Raw genomic sequence first — 21,655 nt, 5'->3', positions numbered from 1 at the left:
GAATGGGGACATATCGGGTCTGGGTCCCGAAAATGGGAAATACCGGGCCCGCAAAAGTCGGAATGGCCCGGTAATTCCCTTTTTTTGGGACCGGGACACGAGTTTGGAGGTAGCCAAGCCGGTAATGACGGCATGGCTACCTCCAAACTCATAATGAGGCCCATTGTGTTCAGTTATCAGATCATTTCCAATATGCCCAATTAGAGCAGAGGCTCCAGTTGCCTTTAAAGGCCATTAGCAGATCGTGGCACGTTTCCAACATGTTCAGGTAATCCATCTCTGGCTGGATTCAAATGCCCTTTGTGTTGCTGGTGCCATGGGGAAGGGAGATCAACACACATGGTTTCCTAGGGCTTGGACAGGTAGCAAAGCTACAGGGTGGTGGACGCCACCTTAAGGACTCTGCTCCCAGGCCGTGTCTGCTTGCAAGCTTGCTGACAGGTTCAGCCTACCCTAGACAGCCTGCAAGACGGCAGCAGGCAGAGCCCTTTGTGGGGTCTCTGGCAGCACTTCCCTCTGGGAACCTCTTTACAGCGCACATACGTTACTTGTCATGGCCAAGGCAATGACCCAATTTTTCTGAAAGCTGGATCAGTGATCGACTTTGCAGTGATTGTAGTGTAGGGGAAATAGTACAGGAGTACCGGAACAGTACACCAGCACAGGCTTCAGCACCAGGTCTCAGGAGGATAGCTCAGGGGCAACATGCTCGCCTTGGAAGCAAGACGATATGGAGCAACACAGGTTCAATCCCCGTCTGCGATTAGAAACCTCTGGGTGTTAAGTCTGTTATAAATAACCTATCATATCACAATGACCAAAAATATATCAGTGATAGCAATGGCGCTAACAGCAACACAGACCTCATAATTGTGAAGAATCTGTCACACAATTTAAGAATTCCTCCTAGCTCTCGGAAAGCAAACCTTGGACTGTTTCACAGGCATTGCTATAGTAGATGTAGCAACACCACAATGACCAAATATGTATGCCTGGTCTTGTGCCATGACATCCTTTGCACCAGTGTTTGCAATGCAGCTAACAGCAGCCAGAATGTGTCATTGTGCCAGCCCTAACTCCCGTGCAAATCATTTAATTGTGTAAATAGAGAGACAGTGTGAATCTGGTCATTGCTTTGGTTCTAGAATCGGTAATATATGCCTGCCATAAAAGTAGTCCCAGGTGCAAATGTCTGTGAACCCACCATATTCCAAGTTTGAACAGTTCTCCTATTCCCTAGATTGGCAAACCCGGTACCATCCCTGTTTGGCAAACACAATATACTCCCTGTTTGTTCACTCCAAAATACTTCAATTTGATGCCCAGTGATTTCAATTTTCTAACCCACATTAAATTCCCGGTTTGACAATTCCAGAATACTGTTTGTAAAATCCAAGTGTGCGCCCAGTTTGGCATTCCAAGTTTGCACAATCCAAGTATATTTCAAAAGAATTGTATCTAAAAAGTAATCAGTCAATAATGTATGAGCATTGAAGGTTATAAGTAAATTATATTTAAATATATGTCTTCAGAATGTATATGCATTCATAATCTGTTAAAAGTATGATTCATTAATTTACAATTTACACACACACAATTCAATTCTCACCATGTTGCAACTATCATCTTTCAGGTCTAAGTGTTATGGGAACTCTTTCCCTTCGTCAGGAACAATATCTTCCCATGGCAGTATAAGCACATAGACAACATTCACTTAACGAAAACGTCTTAAACATTGGTCCAATTAATGCCGGCGAAACATATAAATAAAAATACATGTATCTAATTCTAGAAAATACATTATTTTCAAATAATCAATGGATTAATTAATTAACATAATTAATGGATATCTATTACCTGGTGGAATTGGAAAAGCCAACTCCGGAATATCTGCAGTGCTATGTCTACATAGTTGTCTTCATGCAAAAAGAAATTCAATATGGAAAGGAAAGGAATAGGGTAGCTAAAGGAAAAAACGTAGTTTTTAATAGACTTATGTACTAGTATCAAAATAAGTTTTGTACCTGTGGTATATCAGGTTGTTCAAGTGGAGTCAGTACATTTAGAGTAAAGACTCTGTCCCATGGGGGATATTAAGATAGAAAAAGTATGTCAGAAACAAACTGTTGGACCCTGTCCGCGCACAATGTTGTGTTTATATGTCTGTTTATTCGTGCTTACCTGAACTTCCTTTTTGAAGTTAAGAACTTCTGTCTATTTAAGTGATAGATGTTGCATGCTACTGATTCGACTGGGGACTCGTAGTCCACTGAATATTTCTAGGCGAAGATTCTAGTATGAAAACCTACCGTGTTTTAATGATGCATTGTATAGTTAGATATTTTGTTAGGTCACTTTATTTTTCTACATATTTAGTTATTTAAGATAGTAGTTTAATACTTACACATACATATTTACATGATTTATTCAGGACACTGAAGATTAGTATAGAACGTAATGATGTCAGAACGTCAGAAACGTATTGCCGTAATGACGTAACTGCATCATTAAAACACGTTAAGTTTTCAATCTAGAATTTTCTCTCCCTTTCTTCTCCCCTTCTATATACCTTACCCAAACTTACCTTCTATAATTATGCGGCAAAAAAGTGGCAAAACAATGTGGCAAAACGTTCATTCTGCAAAAGTGGGTAATACCATACGTACATCAAGTAAGAATCATTGCATTAGAACATAATATTTGAGTCGCAAAACAAAAGGAGTGATGAAGTAGGGGTGAGGGAAAAGAGAGCTGTCTTGCATTTTACTAGGCATTCCATGCTCTGACTGAGCAGTGGCTGCAGGGACTCATTGAGACCACTACCTCAAGCAGTAAGTAAGAGTGCAGCGAGTTAACTTACCATCCATGAGTTCCACAGTGAACTGGGGCTGCGTCGCAGTCGGTGGCTGGGGGGGCCATCTGCCTGAAGCACTCCCATCGGTGTAATCCTTATTGAGCACAGGGGTCCAGGATAGTTCTGTGAAGGAGGCAGAAAGAGGGAGTCAGGCATTCAGTGGTTCAGGAAGAGGGGGTACTGGAGGTGCAGTGCTGCAGCGGCTGCCTATTGCCTGGGAGAATGGGCAATAGTGCAGCCTTTTGAAGTGTGCTTTCTCCTTGCAAGTTCTGTAGTGTGTTCGAAGACCAGTCATGGCTGCTGAAATGTAACCTATAAATATTTAATCAAAGACCAGGGAGCAGCATTTCGATTGGAACTATTTCTGGTTATTCCTTTAAGGAGGGGTATTTGTAGGCATTTCTGAAAGAGCTTTCAGAGCACATGAAAAAAGGTTCAAGCTTGCCATCACCATGACCGGTAGTAAACACTATTAATCATGATAATGGCAGGGAGGCCAATGACTAGTGCATCAGTATTAACTGAGGTTTCCCTAATACCGATCAGTGATACAATTTGGGGCTTATTTCCATCTGAAGTAATGTTAAAATAATTCCTAATCAACATGCATACAAACTTTAGACATGCTTTCTACATCCCACCAGATTTTCAATAATGTGGGCGGCGGAGCCGGCATGGATCAGAATTTCCATTTTCGCCAGCCCCATACCTGCCTCCATACAAATCCGCCTGCATTGCAACTAGCATCTTGTTTTGATGCTGACGGTAATGCATGGAAATCCTATGGAATATGCCTGCTTTTTGCACCTGTTTCTATAGTAAAATACTGTTAATGCTGCCTGCTGTGCATAAATGGCAGGCAGCATTTACACTATTTGCACCGCAAAGTGCAAAAAGACTGTTTGAGGGTGAGTTTGCACGTTTTACACCTTTTTTGCACATCATAGGGCAAATGAAATTTACATGGAGGTGACCTTTTTGCACACAAATGAAACTGTAAAGGGTCCCCTCCTCAGTTCGAAAATTGCTTTCAAATTCCCCATTTGACAAACGAAAACACAAACAAGTGCACGCGGCTAAAAGGATTATTCTCAACCCCTATGATTTTAGCAAGGGGGCTCTACGGGCCCACACCCTGGGGCTGGACCTACTTCACTGTGTTGCACCCATCAGAGCTGGTACTCAATGACATAGCACAAGATTTGGGGACCCCCCTGCGAGGAATGATGAGCCCCCTCTCCAAGCTCCTTAAAAAAGCACAGGTCCGGCACGGACCACAACGTGTGCGCAATGTCCATGATGATTATGCCGCTGCAGGGGCATGCACTACTGCAAGTGAAAGAAGTACTTTTTTTTTTTTTAGTCAAAGCTTAAATGTTTCACCCAGCTTAGAAAGGAGAGAACGGTGCCTGGTCCCCAATGATACCAGCCACCAGTGGTGGTTTGTGAGTTGTTCTTATTGGAGGTTGTAAATATTTGCCACAAGCATGCGATTGCAACCGAACGCAGCAAGGGAGCCCGAACTAACAAAAACAGGTTTGGGGGATCAGCGGTTTATTCCCCTCCCCAGAGAAAATGTTTTGAATAATAGGTTAAAATGGTTATTTGCACAGCACACTTTGTGTGACAATTTGGGTAAAAGGCCAGATAGTTTGCAATCGGTTTTGTAGGGTGTAAGGAAACTCATAAAAAAAATGCAATAGATGCAAGTCACCAAACAGCATACCGGTCCCTGCAATGTATGCCTTTATAAAAACATTTTCATGCTGGCTGTGCCCATACATTTCCATGCTGACTCCATCAGGTAGTATTCCCATATAAGAACATGTTCGCTTTGAGATCTTTTTTATAGTATCATTACTGGCACTAGACTCAAAGCTGGCTCTGCTAATATATGCCAGTACTCCTACGTAAGAACATACTCCCGTTGGTTTGGCCATTAAGGGTGACATGTAACAATAAGAAAACATGTCCAAACTGGTTCCAATGTAAACCAGTGTAAACCCATAAGAACACATATCATGCTTGCTTCATCATAGACACTTGGTTAATTAAAAGTCATGCTGCAGTAAGAAATGTACAGGCCTCTACACAAAAAGGACAGTCTCGAGAGGTAACACAACTTATCATGCTTGCTTCATCAAAGATGCAGAGTAATACATGTCATGCCACAGTAAGTAATGGCTAGACTGGCTGCACCAAACTGCCAGTCTAGCCAGCTAATCACACATGAACTTGGCTCTGCCGAAAATACCAGTAAAACATGCAAAGTTAATAAAGGACGTTTCAAAAATGCTCTAATGATCCCCAGTTTTCCAGGGCCTTACACACGCATAAACACACGTGTGTGCATCCCTTTCAGCCACCATTCACTCACCCATACATCTTCTCACATTCATTCACACTGCATTCACCAAACAGGCATGCACCCACCCACCCACACACACAACATTCACACACACAATCACATTCATACCCTTTCACCTACCAGTCACTCACCTACTCACCTTCTCTCACATACACTAACACTGGCACCCACCAACCCAGAACATTCACACACACACTCACATTCCTACTCACCCACCATTCACTCACCCATAAACCTCTCAGGTCCCCTTGCACTGCATTCTCCACACAGGAATGCACCCACCCAGAACACTGAAGCACACACTATCACAATCCTTCTCATTCAACCACCACTCACTGACACATGCACCTTCTCTTGCATCCACTCACACTGCATTCTCCACAAAGGCGCGTACCCATCCAGACCATTCAAACACACTATCACATTCATACTCATTCACCCACCAGTGACTCACTCATACAGATTCTCTCACATCCACTCACAATACATTAACCACAAAGGCACATACCCACCCAGAAAGTTCAAAGACACACCATCACATTTCTACTCATTCACCCACCAGTCACTCACTAGTACACCCTTTCTCGTGTCCACTCACACAGCATTCTCCACACAGGCACACACCCATCCACCCACCCACCCAGAACATTCAAGCACACACCATCACATTTATACTCATTCACTCACCAGTCACTCCCCCATATGCCTTCTCTCATGTCCACTCACACTGCATTATCTACACAGGAACACATCCACCCACCCACCGACCCAGAACATTCAAACACACACTACCACATTCCCATGCATTCACCCACCCAGTCACTCACTCATCCACTCTCACTACATGATCAACACAGGCACACATGCGCCCACCCACCCAGAACTTTCTAAAACACACTATCGCATTTCTACTCATTCACCCACAAGTCAGTCACTCATACGCCTTCTCTTACATCCACTCCACTCTCACAGAATATTCCAAACAAGCACACACCCACCCACCCAGGACATTGAAACAAACACACTGTCACATTTCTTCTCATTCACCCACCACTTACTGGCCCATAGTGCATAGATACATGTGACACGCACTTCAAACATGCAAAATACACATCAAATGTTTAAAAAAGCCTTCCTACCTATTGTTCCATCTTCCGTCCATCACTCCATGCCAACCTTGGCTCCTCCGTTCTGCTCATAAATAGGAACCAGGAAGCTGGAACAGCTTCCTGGTTCCTGTATATGACCACCAGGAAGCCAGAGAAGGGGTTGGAGCTGAACATGGCATGTGACACATGCCATATGTCATGGTCGGCTCAACCCCTACTGAGTGCATCCTTCTCGTGCTGCAAGCCCTGGCCCAGCCTTCACCTTGATGCCACCTCCTCATTGACAATGCAAGTGTTGCTAATTTTAAAGCATGCAAAGTTCCATGTGGAGGTCAGTGGTTTTTTAGCTCCATAATTGTTACATATAGCAGTCTTAACTGTTTGAAAGATAAAAAGAGGTCAAGGTGGAGGTGCCAAGAGATGAACGGAGGACTTAGTAACTCATTACGAACTTTCTTGCTGCAATTCGCCACTGGATGATTCTCTGCTGCCTCATGCTAAACGCTTAAAAAATGGAAGCAATCTTTCTCCCAGCTTGCAATGCCATTCCTTCTCTCCTATCTCCTTCCCACCTGACCTTCTTGCTCCCCCACCCTTAGTGGGAATGCCTCCGTCATCTGTAACTGCATTATTGTGAGTAATCTGCGATCAAAATTGTCATCTCTGTTCTTGAAATAAATACAAAAATACAAAATACAAAGAAGTGGTTTATATTGTCAGACCCCGAAAACTGGACCACTAGAATAGAAAGAAGGATGTAACAATTCTAATTAAGCAAGGAGGAAGCATACAGGGACGTCAATTCACCAAAATACCAGGGGTAGTGGAAGTGACATCACATGACCCTTGACCTCTGATGAAATCACAGGAAGTGATGTAATTTGTCTCCACCCCAAAATGACATCATTGGAAGCGATGGAACACAACCTTTCACCCCTTGACAAAAAAGGAAATGGCATAGCATTGTTCCTAAATACACTGCAGAAAATATGGTAACAATATCACTATAATGTGATATACATTTCATACAAGAATGGATCACCATATGTGTCGTTAATATCACTGTGTATAGGCCCATAGTACAAAATTACTGTGAATGCAGGCAGACGTCCAAGGCCAAATGATAATGATGTGTTATTATATAGCAGTTATGCTTAAGCGCTTTATATAGAACAAATATACATACAATGTCACATATCCTGTGTTGGTACTCATTTAGCGACCTCAGAAGAATGAAAGGCTGAGTTGAGGTGTTTAACAACAGATTAAATCAGTGACTCACCCAATGAAGTGTGCCTGAAACAAACCTTTAATGAGTCTAGCAATTATTGTATAGAATTGCAGAAAATGATTTGTTATTCCTATTCTTTCTTGTTTAGGGTCTCTGCTCGAAGTGTTATACTTTTGGAACCCCATGTTTTTTTAAAGATTCCTGAGCAAGAAAGCCAGGCACTTCAAAAATAAAGAGGCACATTGTGCTGGCCACAGCCCAGGAGCTTACAGTTAAAAACCCCTTGCCACCCCTCACGACCCCCAAATGACATCCCTGGAAGCATATGAAATAACAATTTTTCTGCCACTAAACTTTTAAAGATTCTGCAAGATGTAGCAATTAGCAAACTGTCAATAAGGATACAAGTGAGAATCCAACCCAAGCCCTTGAGACATCTGGCAAACCACACAATTGGACTATTAAAGATACTGGAATACTGGAATTGATGAAACATTGCATACAGATTTAAAGTAATTACAAAGCCCTTATTTGTTATTCGCACAATACGGCAAAGCACCGACAACCAGCAATGCTACCACCCACCCAAGAATCGGATTAAATGAAGAAACCACCGTTCATCTTCACCTGAACAGCATCACAGCAGAAACACCAAGAATAATCAGCCCTGTTACCAACCTACTGGACCACTTCAATGAAGAAGCGGCTGTCGCCGTTCTTCATCCTACCGACATCAACGCGCAAACATCACGAACAGACAACTACAAACTTGAACAACAAATAACCTCAAAACAAAATCTCACCCAGAGAATCCACTGCAACCTAATAAACGCAAGGTCAATGTCCAAACACTCAACTGAAATATACGACCTCCTTTCAGAAGGAGGCATAGACATCCTATTTATAACAGAAACATGGCTAGACGACAACTACAAGATCACCCTCAACAACTGCCTGCCTGAAGACTTCAAATGCATCCAAACAAACAGAAAATCCAAAAGAGGGGGGGGACTAGCGATCATCCACAAGGAACAACTGGCCAGCAAAATGGAAGATCCTCTAAACATCAAGAAATGCGAATCCTTAATACTACGACTTTCAGTAAACCCCAAAACTAACCTGAAATTCATACTGATATACAGACCACCGACCTACGACGCGACCTTCATAGACGCTTTCACAGAAGCAATCACCACCCTAGCCATCAAGTACAATCATCTGATCATCCTCGGAGACTTCAACATCTGGTTCGACGAAGAAACCACAACCACACAAAAATCCCTAACCGCCCAACTAGCAGCCATGAACCTACAACAACTAGTCAAAGGAGCAACCCACTCAGCAGGGCACACACTTGGCGCAATCTTCGCCAACAAGGATCTCATCACCATGGCACCCCCAATTCAAATACTTTGGAGCAACCACCTCATCATTCCATTCATAATCACAACGACCGCTCCAACAAAAAAGCAACAAGAAAAACAACCCATCATGGTGAAAAGAAATTGGAGAACCATAAAAAACTCCAACCTAACCGAACTCCTAGAAATCAGCAAACCACAAGCATCAACCATGGAAGAAGCAGATCTAGACAAAAAAGTTGCCCTACTTCATACCTGGATCGCAACAACCCTAGATGACATCGCCAAAGAAAAGCCCTTCACCCCATCACGTAAGAAAACCACAGCAAGGTGGTTCACCCCACTACTCAACGCCATGAAAATAAAAAACCGAAAACTAGAATGTGAATGGAGGACCAACAACACCTCTGCAAACAAATTGAAAATCCTACAACAGATCCGCTCATATAAAAAGGAAATACAAAAAGCGAAGAGGAAACATTACGACAACCGAATCTTCAGAGCACCAAACGCCCAGAAAGAACTATTCAAAATCATAAACGAAATAAAAAACTCACCGGGCTGCAACAACATGCCAATTCCTTTGATGTAACTACGCGAGGACCTTGGAGACCACTTCAAAAACAAAATAACCTCCATCCAACACACCATTCAAAACAGACCAAGCGATCACAGCGCAAACCCCACCGACACCGACGAGGAACACGCAAACAAGCTACGAAACCTCCCAGAAATATCAGTTGAGGCTTTCGTCAAACTGGTAAACCAAAGCAACAGATCAGGCTCTCCTGAAGACCCCTGGCCCCCGGACATATACAAAACAATTCTCAAACAAGGAACCCCCAGGGAATAGCACAGGAACCTCCTCAACCTCTCAATCTCAACAGGTAAAGTACCACAGGCCTTCAAATCAGCCTACATCAAGCCGCTACTCAAAGACACAACAGGAAACGTAGAGGACTTATCTAACTATAGACCCATCTCCAACATACCTTACACAGTCAAACTGCTAGAAACGTACGTCTACCAAACAACCCAAGAATTCATAGAAGAGCATTGCCTACTAGACCAGGCACAAGTTGGTTTCAGACCCATGAGAGGAACAGAATCAGTTCTCCTCTCAATATGGGACGACCTAAAAATAAATGCAGACTCGGACAACAGTACCGCCCTGATTCTCCTTCATCTGTCTGCAGCTTTCGACACTGTCACCCACACTATCCTCATAAAGAGACTAGTAGGACTAGGGATAACAGACACTGCCCTACTATGGATCAAATCCTTCCTAACAAACAGAACAGAAACAGTATGGATGAAACCTTTTAAATCCAAACCCAGAGAATCCACGTGCGGAGTACCACAAGGCTCATCCTTCTCCCCGCTGCTATTCAACATCTACATGTACCTACTAATCAAACTCATCAAAAAACACGGCCTCACATGCTACAAATACGCCGACGATACTCAAATAATCTTCAACATACAAGATACCAGAGAAGAAAACACCACACTAGAGAATTGCCTTCGTGACATATTCAACTGGATGGACCTCAACCATCTCAAAATCAACCCAGGCAAAACAGAGATAATGATCGTTTCAAAAAAGGGAGGAGACATAAACTACATCCCCTGGCCAAGTGAGCTCGGCACCACACCAGAACCATCATCAACTGTAAAAAACCTAGGGGTCCTGATGGATAACAATCTCACTCTAGAGCCACAAGTAAACTCGGTAATCAAGAAATGTTTCTTCCTCCTGCGAGCAGCAAAAAGGATCCTACCGTTCCTGTCGTTCGCCAACAAAACACTTACCATCATCGCTCTGATCATGTCCAGAGTAGACTATGCCAACAGCCTATACCTGGGCATGCCCGAACGACTTCTAAAAAAACTGCAATGCATACAAAATGCAGCAGCCAGACTCCTCCTCAAGCTACCCCGGAGAGAACACATCACAGCCGTGCTAAAAATACTACACTGGCTACCACTAAAAAAACAAATAAAGTTCAAGTCCATGTGCATCACGCACAGAGCAATACACAAACAAGGCGCAGAATTCCTAAGCGACAAACTACGCCTACATCAACCGACAAGAACACTAAGATCAAGCACCGACTTGCGCCTGGAACCAAAACCCTACAACAGAAAAAAACTCAAAGGATCCTCTTTCTCCCACTAGGCACCCAAAACCTGGAATGACCTACCTAAGAATATACGGAACACAACAAACCACCTAGCATTCAGGAAACTCCTCAAATCATGGCTCTTCACAGGGTAACCACAAGAGAGATGTACCAAATGCACAGATATTAAAACAACGATGAAAATAACTCCTCTCCCGGCCACTCTCAATCTGGACAAACACTCGAACCAAAGAACTAACCACCAGACAGAGCATAAGATATCATGGAAAATAGCCACAAAAGGAAGGCTCCAGAGACTGAACATATACTTAGACACAGACGAAAGCCCTCAAGTGACTCGCCCACTCGCACATACCGGACACACCATATCCAGACCGGCAGACGCATTTAGATAGAATTGAGAATATTAGCATGGCCACACTTGGATGGAGTTTTGGACATTGGCCTGCGTCGCATCTAGAGGGGACTCTGAATGCTAGCATGCCCGCCCTTAGATGGAGTTGTGAATGTTAACATGTCTACATTTGGACAGAATTGAGAATGTCAGCCTGCATCGCATCTAGGTAGGACCATGAGTGTTGGCATGCCCGTACCTAGTTGAAAGCTGAATGCCAACATACCCACACCTAGATAGATTTGTGAAATATAAGCATGCGTTGCACCTAGATAGGACTTTGAGTGTTAGCATGCCCGCACCTATGCGAAACCTGAAGACTAGCACAGGCCACACCTAGAATTGTGGACACTGGCCTGCGTCGCATCTAGATAGGACTGATTGAAGGATGGCAAGCCCGCGCCTAGATGAAACTTGAATGTTGGCGTGTGCCACACTTGAATTGTGAACACCAGCTTGCGCAGCATCCAGATGGGGTTGCGAATGATAGCATGCCCACACCTGGACAGATCTCTGGACGCTAGCTTGTGCCGCATCTGGATGGGACTGTGAATGTTGGCTTGCCCACAGATAGAATTCTGGACATTGGCCCACGCCGCATCCGGATAGAGTTGTGGGGGTCAACTGGTGCCACACTGGGACAGAACTGCAAAGGCTAGCATGCCAAAGGTCAGGTAACCCACTAACCAATATAAGCTCAAACTCTGCATACTTATCTCACTCAAACTCACACAACCATATCTCGCACAACAAGCCGCACGCACTTCTCAACACTGCAACAACACATAAGCCGGACCAACAGCACACGCGGCCTATCACAGACCCGATACCCACACCAAAGCTCAGTATCTGGTGTATACCGAGTTGAAGCTGCCAACAGAACACCACTCCTCTCACTATCCTACTCCCTCTTCACCTTACTACCCACCCCACCCCACCTTATCATTTACAGATCCGCCAGAGCGCCTGGGGACCAATTCCGTTGGTGACGGTGCGCGGTACAAATACCTTTAACATTTAACATTGAAGAAGCACACATAGGGGGAATATAGTTTCACCAAGTGTGAAATGTGTTGGCCTAGGAATCGTACGTTTACACTGAGTGAATCACTGTACATTTATATGCCTTTCATTGGATACTGTTTTACAATACATGTGTGTGAAGACATTTAGAATGAATTAAATATGTAGCAATTTCTGAAATAATGAAGAGATATACATGTCCGTTGTCTAAAAATGTCCTACTAGGTTGTATAATATATTACTGTTTATGTACAGTTGTTTATCTGTAAAAAGTGTGTGTCAAACCAGACATATATAAAATAGAAAAAGAGACGAGTGCATGACAGCAAACGTTTTTTGCATGAGTGTGCAGTATATTTGAGTAACATTATAATTTGCTATCTGTGCACTGGTGTTCATTAGTTTGAATATTACTTCAATGTTGAGCATCATAACAGGTGTGATGTGTAGTGCATGCTGGTAACTGCATTGATATCATTATATATCAGACTTTCTGAATAGCGCTGGATGCTCCAGAACACCTGTCACACTTTTACACTCATATTCAAGCAAGTCTCTCATAATAGTTGGCACGATTCTTGAGAATGAATGTGTGCAGCCAGCACCAGGATAGCGAGAGAGATGGATGGCGATGGTCTTGTGCATAGTATATGCCTGTATGATTACTCTTTTTATCTTTCTGTTTCTCCTGTTTCAGACTCTCTAACATATTGGTCCTGATAAGGCAGATGTCCCTTTGGTACTTCCCACTATGAAAAATGCTTTTGATTCACTTTGTGGTCAGTAAACAAACCTTGCATATGGGAGATATAGGAGAAATGCAGAGGAAGATAGTGAGGGGATAAATTCCTATCTAGACAATGCAACACACTTGGGTAATAACATGTGGTATCAGCACATGAGAAAGGTGGGAGAGAGAACATCTAAGGAGAGTTGCTATGGGTGTGCTCTCATACCCTAGGCCATGAATACAGTGCAAACTTTCATTTCAAGAGAAGTCCCAGAACACAATGTCAGATGCCTCGTTCACCTTGCAGGACGCATGACTAGAGGACAATTTCAAGAAAGTTGGGGCACTTTGCGATGGAGATCGAAATGGTCATTTCCATTCCAGGATGATTATATCAAGACATCACAGATGGAAAAGCAACCAGGATGGTAGAGCAAGATGCTTGTGTACCCTACAGGTGGACAGGAAGAGGTACTCATGAAAGACATGAAGAGGATGGAATGCTCTACTATAACAGAAATAGCTCGATTGCCTGGATGTTGGGAACAAACCCAAGTCTTAGTCCATGGACAAGTGAAATGCAAGAAGGGATGGGAAGGAGGAATGATGTCCTGTGCAGCTCATCTATTGAAGTCAGAATATGTGCAAGAGGTACAGAGAGTAGACAATGGGTATTTGACGTCATGGGCCAAACATGCCAAGCTGCTGACGTGGGTCGAAGATGAATCAGGTCCGTCAAAAAATGTTGGTTCCATTGGCAAATGTGACATTGTGTTTCCGACGAGAAGGAAGGAAACATGTGGGAGATAACATAGGCTGCAAGACTACAGTTGATGTTACCAGAATTGAAGCAGGGTGTAACGCTCACCTGATTCCCGTAGAGGCGCCGGTCTTGACTGGGCGTATACCGTATCTTCAAAGGTGATGTGTAACACACGGCTGGCTCTTTGGGCTGGACCTCTGTGCACTGTATGTCTGACTCGAAGGGTAAGATGTCTGCAGATAGAAAATATGGGATTAAGGAACTGGGTTATTGAATGTCTCTCTCTTCTTCCCTTTCTCTTCTCCTGTAGAACCCCAAAGGTTAACGCTCTCACCTTAGGTAAGTGAACGCCGTGCTCTCCATCTGCCTCGGGGCAGGGTGCTGTAACCAGTTTCTTCACTGGATAAGGGGAGCAGGCCTCTTGACTTCAGAGGACTGCTGTCCGTCGTTTACTGCACGAACGGTAAGTTTCGAGTAATTCTAATGTCTTTAAAGTCTTTAGTAATGATGTTTCTTGTTTTGCAGGGTTCCGGCGATGGCGGATGACGGGCTGAAGTGAGTTGAAGATGGAGCCCGTGTGATGAATAGAAGCGCCTGGAAGCACGTAAGTAAGCGCTTGTTGCCTGCTTCACGATGCGCTCTAACTGTCTTTTTATTTTGCAGGTACAAGTTCGGAGCGGCTGCAGGGTGCCGGAATACCCACTGGGTTAGATGTGGAAAGGAGTAATGGCACGTGAGTATTAAAGTTCCCCAATGTCTTTAAACGCACCTTGTTTTGTCTTTCAGATGCGGGATGCAGCGCCGAAGGCCTCCGGAGCGTGCGAAGAGTTGGTAAGCTTTTATCTTTCAGATGCCGGAATGCAGTGTGAAGACCTCCGGAGCGCACGAAGAGTAGGTAAGCCTTTGTCTTTCAGATGCCGGAATGCAGCGCGAGGCGTTGGTGACAGCCGATGGACCAGGTAAGTGAAGAGCTGTCACTGAAGACCGTAATGCTAACCTGTTCTTTCTTGTCTTTATAGGTGTTGCTGAAGACTGGATTCAGGATGGTAAGCCTTTTTCCTTAGGCCCAGGATCAGATGCAGAAGACACGATGAGCGTTCTGCTGCAGAGGATGCAGAATAACGCAAAGCAAGATTCATCCATCCGGTGTGGTTTAAATAGCCTCCTGTAGTGCTTAGGTGTCTCCTTCCACAGCCACGCCTAGGTAAGAAAAGAGTTCCTGCTTTCCAGAAGAGTTCCAGTGTTCTGAATCTAGGGAGTGGCTCCTGCCCCACCCAACAGGAAAAGTAGTTCCAAACAGAAGAGGATCAGAGGCTCAACTGGCAGGCAAGTAAGCAGCATGGTCTGCTGCAGGTAAGTCCACCCAACCATTATGAGCCCGGCACTTCCAGCGCTGGGACTGGGCATATTTATGAGCCTGGTGCCACTGGCGCCAGGACTGGGTCCAAAAGGTCCCAATTGGGACTGGTTGGCACTCGGAACCTGAGTTATGGATCTGCTTCCAAGGGAGTTGGGAAAACCCTGACCTTTTGGAAGCAGAGATCATGACACAGGGACAGTCGTCCTTATGGACCGATATTGGGATTGTGGGTCTAGATCCTACATGAAGCTGCCCAAGGATTTGGGAGGAGCATGTTCCTTGGTGCTTATTCATGTTCCAGCGCTAGTGATTCCTCAGAGTGACTTGAACATTGGAGAATTTCTAAAGGTGGATGCCCATTTAAGGAGAAGATTGCTTGATTTTCTAAATCGAACTAGAAGGGAGACCTATTTCTCAGCCAAATCATGAGAAGCATATGAGGCTATTCCCTATGAGCACAGGTTGTTCAGTAAGACTGCTTCAATCTTCACGACTATCTTCATGCCTGGGATCCAGACGATGACTGATGCCAAATGGTTACAAATTACCAGATGGGAGCTTTTGCAGACAATCAACACCACCATAAAGGGATTCAATGCTATCAAAGAAGAATTAAGGGCCATACGATTGATGACCCTACAGAACAGATATTTCCTTGACATGATCACTGCAATGGAAGGAGGAGTTTGCCACATAATCGGGCCATCATGTTGCACGTTCACACCTTCTCACAATGACGAGAATGGGACCTTGAAAGAGGCCATAACGTTGCTGACGAACATGCATAACAATATGGAAGATGAGACAGAGGACATTGCAGATGACAGTTGGTTCGCGTCTATATTCTCATGGGTTCCACAATGGATGGTGAACATCTTCAAGTTTCTTGGAGCAGTATTAGTGATGGTGATGTTTGGATTCTGTGTGATAAGGATAATAATTACACAGTGCAAGAACACTGCAAGGAACGCAGTAAGGATGAAGATCATGATCAATGTCGAATCACGGCTTAGACCCAAGGAATTGACTGATTATGATGTCAGAAAATATATAGAGGCCAGCACCATTGCACCTAAAGGAACAAAGTTCCTGCATCCGAAGAATCACAAGAGGTACGTAGGACGATGGGTCTATTGTAATCCGAATGGACAGTATAGCTACATGACCAGGAGTGTGGATGAACCTGTAAAATCATCCGGTTCCCTGAAAAAGTGATGAAGACCAGTGAAGGTGTGGTTGATGACTCGACCAGACGGGGGAGTGTAGAGGAGCAGCTAATTACCTCTACGAGAAGTCCCACCTCCTACCATACGTATGCTGAAAGCCTGAAATTGTGCCGTGCTTGACGCCAGCAGTTGCAACCATTAACAATGAATATTTGAGAAAAGGTATCCACTAAGAAAATCATATCAGATGTACTCCCGAAGAGATGACAATCTCATGGAGGAAATCCCCAAAGGAATATGAAGGAATATGAAAAAGAGCAAGAAGAGAAACTGGTGACGTCACAAGAAACGAGTGTGATGCACTGAGAAGACTGGCTGAAGAAGAAAATACATGACCCTTATAGAAACTGATGACGAAATAAAGAATCGAGTAAAAGTTCATATGCGAAAAGAAGATTGCATGTGTGAAGAGCACTGCAGAAAATGCAAGTCGTTCAATAACTGTACAGATGCTGTAATGCAAGTAGATCAAGTAATCTTAAAAGCTGGCTATGAGTAGTGAATAGACTGCAGGCAAAGCCACCATTATATAGAAACTGGACCTCAGTGTCATAACTTTAGTAAGCTTAAACCCATGAAGAGAATAGTCGAAAGCTGTGTCGCAGCAAAGAATAAGCCAAGATCATGGAGGAGTCTGGAAGGGCTGTCTGGCCTGGTGTCAAGACTGAAGCAGCCAAGACTGGTTATCGATTTTTGAAGGCAGTGAACGTGAGATGCTGAATCATCCCTTGTTAAGGTGCAAAGAACGAACACCATGGGTGCCAAGTTTTATTCATTTAAGACAAATAAATGCTGAAAATAAAACCAGATCGTGGTCTCCTGTCACGTGAGCCCAGGATGGAAATAGAAGCGGGTGAGGAGTTCCAGAATAACGATAGTGCGTTCTCACACTCCCTTATATTACCAGAGGCAAGGATACTTTGCAAGGCCAAGTTCAAAGACAATCTTCATGGCAGAAGGCATGGGTGATGAGAGATGTTGGGCTAATTGTGTGGGGATGTACAGTCAAGTCCACCTCCTGGCACCTGGGGTATGAGCTTACGTGCTGCTAGTGAGCCGAATGTTCCAGACTGGCACAAGCATACCAACCAATTGTACAGCACTGTATAATGAAGGGCCTTATAGTTTGAGAGCCAATGATATACTGTGTACCTAATAGTAATGAAGATGGCTTGCGCTAGAAGTGGGCATAAGTTGTCCACATGATAGTTGAAACCCAATCACAACCCAACCCCTTACAGAAAGTATACTTAGATGTTCCCCATGAACGTATCACAACCCCACATAGATTTCTTTTATTTGCCATGTAGTATGACGTCCCGTATGACAAATGTTTACTATAAAACTGTGATTTTTTTGTATGATGTGCCGAGAGCTTGTGCGACGTCCGTTAATGTCTATTGTTACTCCCTGTTTTAGACAATTGATATTAAAACAGAGAACCTTTGCAATCTTCCTGAGTTGGTTCCGTTATTTGGTGTAAGAGTTACTCTGCTTCCCATCCACTGCATGACACGCTACCCAAAGGGCCTTACATTAAGAGGCTTTAGTGACTAACTCGTCTAGTACTTCCAGTCATCCCCACTTCTTCCTAAAGGCCTTGGTCGATGCTCAATGGAGTGTCAGGGATGCCACAGCTACTCTCTTATGTAGTGCCTCTCAAAAGAATCAGGGCATATGGGATGTTCACAGTATAGCAGATAAAAACTACCCAAACTGCACCAAGATTGAAAAGATGCCCATGGATGGGAAAAAGTCCTGTTAGTCGTGGCCCTTCTAGAACCCTCCACTGCCTTGGCTGCATCAATGGACACCCATACGTGTTCTAGAGTCTGCTGCTCAACCTCCGAGTTAACTATTTGATGCAGGAACCCACTGGAGCCGTCAGTGACTCAGTCAGGATCGGGGACAGCGCTACTAGTAGGATCAACTGCTGAGGCACTTGCTGCTCGAGCTTGCGTGGGAACCATGTGTGTCTGGGCCATTGGGAGGCTACCAGAATGATCCCTGCCTGCTCTGTGGGAAGGAAAGGCACAGAAGACTGCCTTTAGCCAGAGTATCTGAAGAGCATCCCACTCTCAGACTTCCTTCTTCAGAACCTGGGAACAGAAAATAGGGACCAACACATCCAGTTTGGTAGCACATATTTGCATCTGTGGGACTCAGGATGTTCTGCAAACCAAAGACAATGCATTGAGGAGCACCAGCAGTTGCAAGGTGCATTGTTCTACTGCCACCAAGTTCAAGTTACCTCGGATATGGATCGACCTTTGAGACAGAATGTTCTGTTCGCATCTACAAATGAAAATATCTTCTCTGCCAGGCTCATCAGTGATGCCATCTTCATCCGTCTTGCCAGTTGATATATGATTGTGTCACTGTATTGTCTGTAGAAAGCAATATAGCTCTCTCCTTCTGAGCCAGAGCAAAGATTTGTAGCACCTCCAGAAGCACCGTCAGCTCTCTCCAGCTGGAGCAACATGTTCTTTCCCATGCAAGATATAGGCACGCAACCTTCTGATCTCTCAAGGTGGAACCCTACTCTGCTTGCTGGCATCTGTCATTAAGATGCTCAGCTTTCGTGGGACCAAAGGAATTCCTCTAGATAGATGATGCAGGTTCTGCCACCACTGCAGCTTGGCCTGTATGAGGCACACAGCTGGGCCTAAGTCCTTGTTTCATGCATTACCCGGGGACCAGTGGGCGAGGGATATTGTTCACCATATGATTTAGTGGAACCTTTTGCAGGGCACTAGAAAGATTGCTGCATTCGTTTAACCTTGAATCCTGAGCCAGTGTCACGCTGATGCTTGTTTGCAGGAGGAAAGGTACTGCAGGTCATGTCTCAGTCTCCCACCTTGCTCTAAGGAAGAAATACCTTGCCCTTGTTTGTCTGCAAACAATGGTTCCATGTAATAATGTCCCTGTGAAAAAGTCGTCAGGTTCTGGCGACATTTACTTGGCTATCAAAATTCTTTCCCCAAATATTCTAGGAGGGGTATAATCCTATATTATTACATCCAGTCCTAGAATATTTGGGGAAAGTGTTTGATAGCCTGCAGGGTGCATCAATAATGCATTTTTTTTTAAAGTCGCAAACCCGACGACTTTTTTCATGGGAACATTATTACCAAATACCCGAACAGTCTCCAATGAATCCCAAATTCTGGACTAGCAAGAGAAGAGACTGTTGTGGTTCACCAGGAACCATAACTGCTTCAAAGTCTGGCACACCCTTGTAGTATGCACATAACCCCTTCCTCAGATTGGTTGACAATCAATTTTGTACACCCATTGCTCATGTCTAACGTGCAATGGCAGTTATGAAAATGATACATTTGCCTGCTATGGCATTCACCCCCACTCCCCATACTTATCCCCGGTCCAGCCCTCACCCGAACACCCCCCACCCGCAGAGGGCTTTTCACAGTGGATTACATGTGAAATGCCCTCTGCATAATGCCTGGTGTGCACCCAGCAAGTCCTCCAAATGTAGGGGTATTTAGATATCCTGCTTATGGAATAATGACAATACAGGAGCCAGGATCTTCGTGAAGATTCAAGGCTCTGATTGGAGTCTGAAGTGGACGACAGAGTATGCTTAGTGCTATCCCATGGCGGCAAACCTTTGGTGAGCTTGGCTGATCGGAATGTGGTAGTAAGCATCCTGGAGATCTAGCAACGTGAGGTGTAAATGAGACTTCAGCTTTTGGAGAATCCTCTCAAGGTCTACATTACAAAGCAGACCTCTGGAACCAATGCATTTACACGGTGGGTATTGTTGCAGGTCTGCAAAGGAGAGACCACGTCACAACGGCCAGGAGAGCATTACATTGGCACCACATTCCTAGCCGTATTACCTACCGCGTGATGTGCATTACGCACAGTTGCATCTCAGGGCAAACCCCCAAGTATTTGGGCAGCCGCATCTCGTGCCTATCGGCGCGCAGAGTGCTGAGATCAAATAATACTGGTCTTCTAGAAAATCCCAGAACGCATCGGTCCTATGTGGAGCATAGATCCTTTCCACATGCTGCCCACAGTTATGGAACTCCCTTCCGACAGATCTGAGAGCATGCACAAATTTGCAGTCCTTTAAGAGCAAGTTGAAAACCTATCAATTTGAGTAACTTCTGTTCCAACAATCTGACTCTGTGTTTCTGTATGACCGCTTCTTTCCCCTCTTTGTTATGTTTTGGTTGGCCATGTTGGCGCTACCATGCCGCCGGTCTGACCTCCAAGCACGTTATGAATAAATACATAAATGTCATCCTTTCAGGTTGAGCATTAACCTGAAACCTGCCAACCCTTTTTGTGCCAGGGAGTAACCAGGTCCCTCTTTGTCCGCTGGCACTGCCCTCACAGCTTCCTTTCTGGAGAAATTCCGATGATATCATCTCCTGAAGAGACATCCTGAAGAGAAGGTCCCGTGGTGCATCTGTTCTCACCATCTGGAATTGAGACGGTGATCCCAAAAGTCGAGTACCTCTGTGACAATATCTTCAGATACTGTACAATCGCCTATTCCCAAGGCAAGCACAGTGCCGCTAAGATATCCTTCCACCTTACAGTCATGCATCGCTCCGCACTTAATAAAACACTTGTATTTTCCCGTCACACTAACAGTCTTGCAGAGCCCTGGTCTGAAAACCTAGGTCTGGATCCACAAAGGTTTGGACTAGAGCATCATCTGCAATTGATCTCTGAATCACCAATCCTAAAACTGGAGCAAACCTGGTGATTCCCTGGAGCATAACTTTGGAGATCACATTTGCACAAGAGCATCTCAGACGTCCTCCAGACCCCTCCAAATTTGCTTTATTTTTAGGCCTTGTCAATTGGGTATTGGTTGCCAGGTGCTCATGGACATCTCCTGATTTGCTAGAATGCAAATCTTTGTTAAACAGCCCCTCATGGGCCAGATTGACTGAATCCTGTTTGTCAGTATAACTCAGACTCATTTAGGCAACCCGCATGAGAATGCCAATGCCTGCTCTGGGTAGTCCCATACATCCTCACTGGTCGTGCCACAGGCTGCCCCAGAGTTGGCATCTGACCATCAAAAAGCTGACAGAGTCATGGTCACAAAACC

General features: G+C 44.5%; 1 protein-coding gene across 3 annotated transcripts in view; it reads right to left on the bottom strand.

Annotated features, from left to right (window-relative positions):
* CCDC136 (coiled-coil domain containing 136) overlaps nt 1–21,655 on the bottom strand; it is a 391,788-nt gene that overhangs the window by 338,323 nt on the left and 31,810 nt on the right. For all 3 annotated transcript variants that reach the window (XM_069629532.1, XM_069629531.1, XM_069629533.1), the window contains exon 2: nt 2,861–2,977. In XM_069629532.1, coding sequence (XP_069485633.1) covers nt 2,861–2,977 — 117 coding nt within the window. The remainder of the gene's footprint in view (nt 1–2,860; nt 2,978–21,655) is intronic.

Source organism: Ambystoma mexicanum, chromosome 12, assembly GCF_040938575.1.
Source record: "Ambystoma mexicanum isolate Mex_15411 chromosome 12, UKY_AmexF1_1, whole genome shotgun sequence".
Classification (NCBI taxonomy): Eukaryota; Metazoa; Chordata; class Amphibia; order Caudata; family Ambystomatidae; genus Ambystoma; species Ambystoma mexicanum.
Note: the sequence above shows the minus strand (reverse complement) of the source record. Positions and strands in the feature narration are given on the sequence as shown.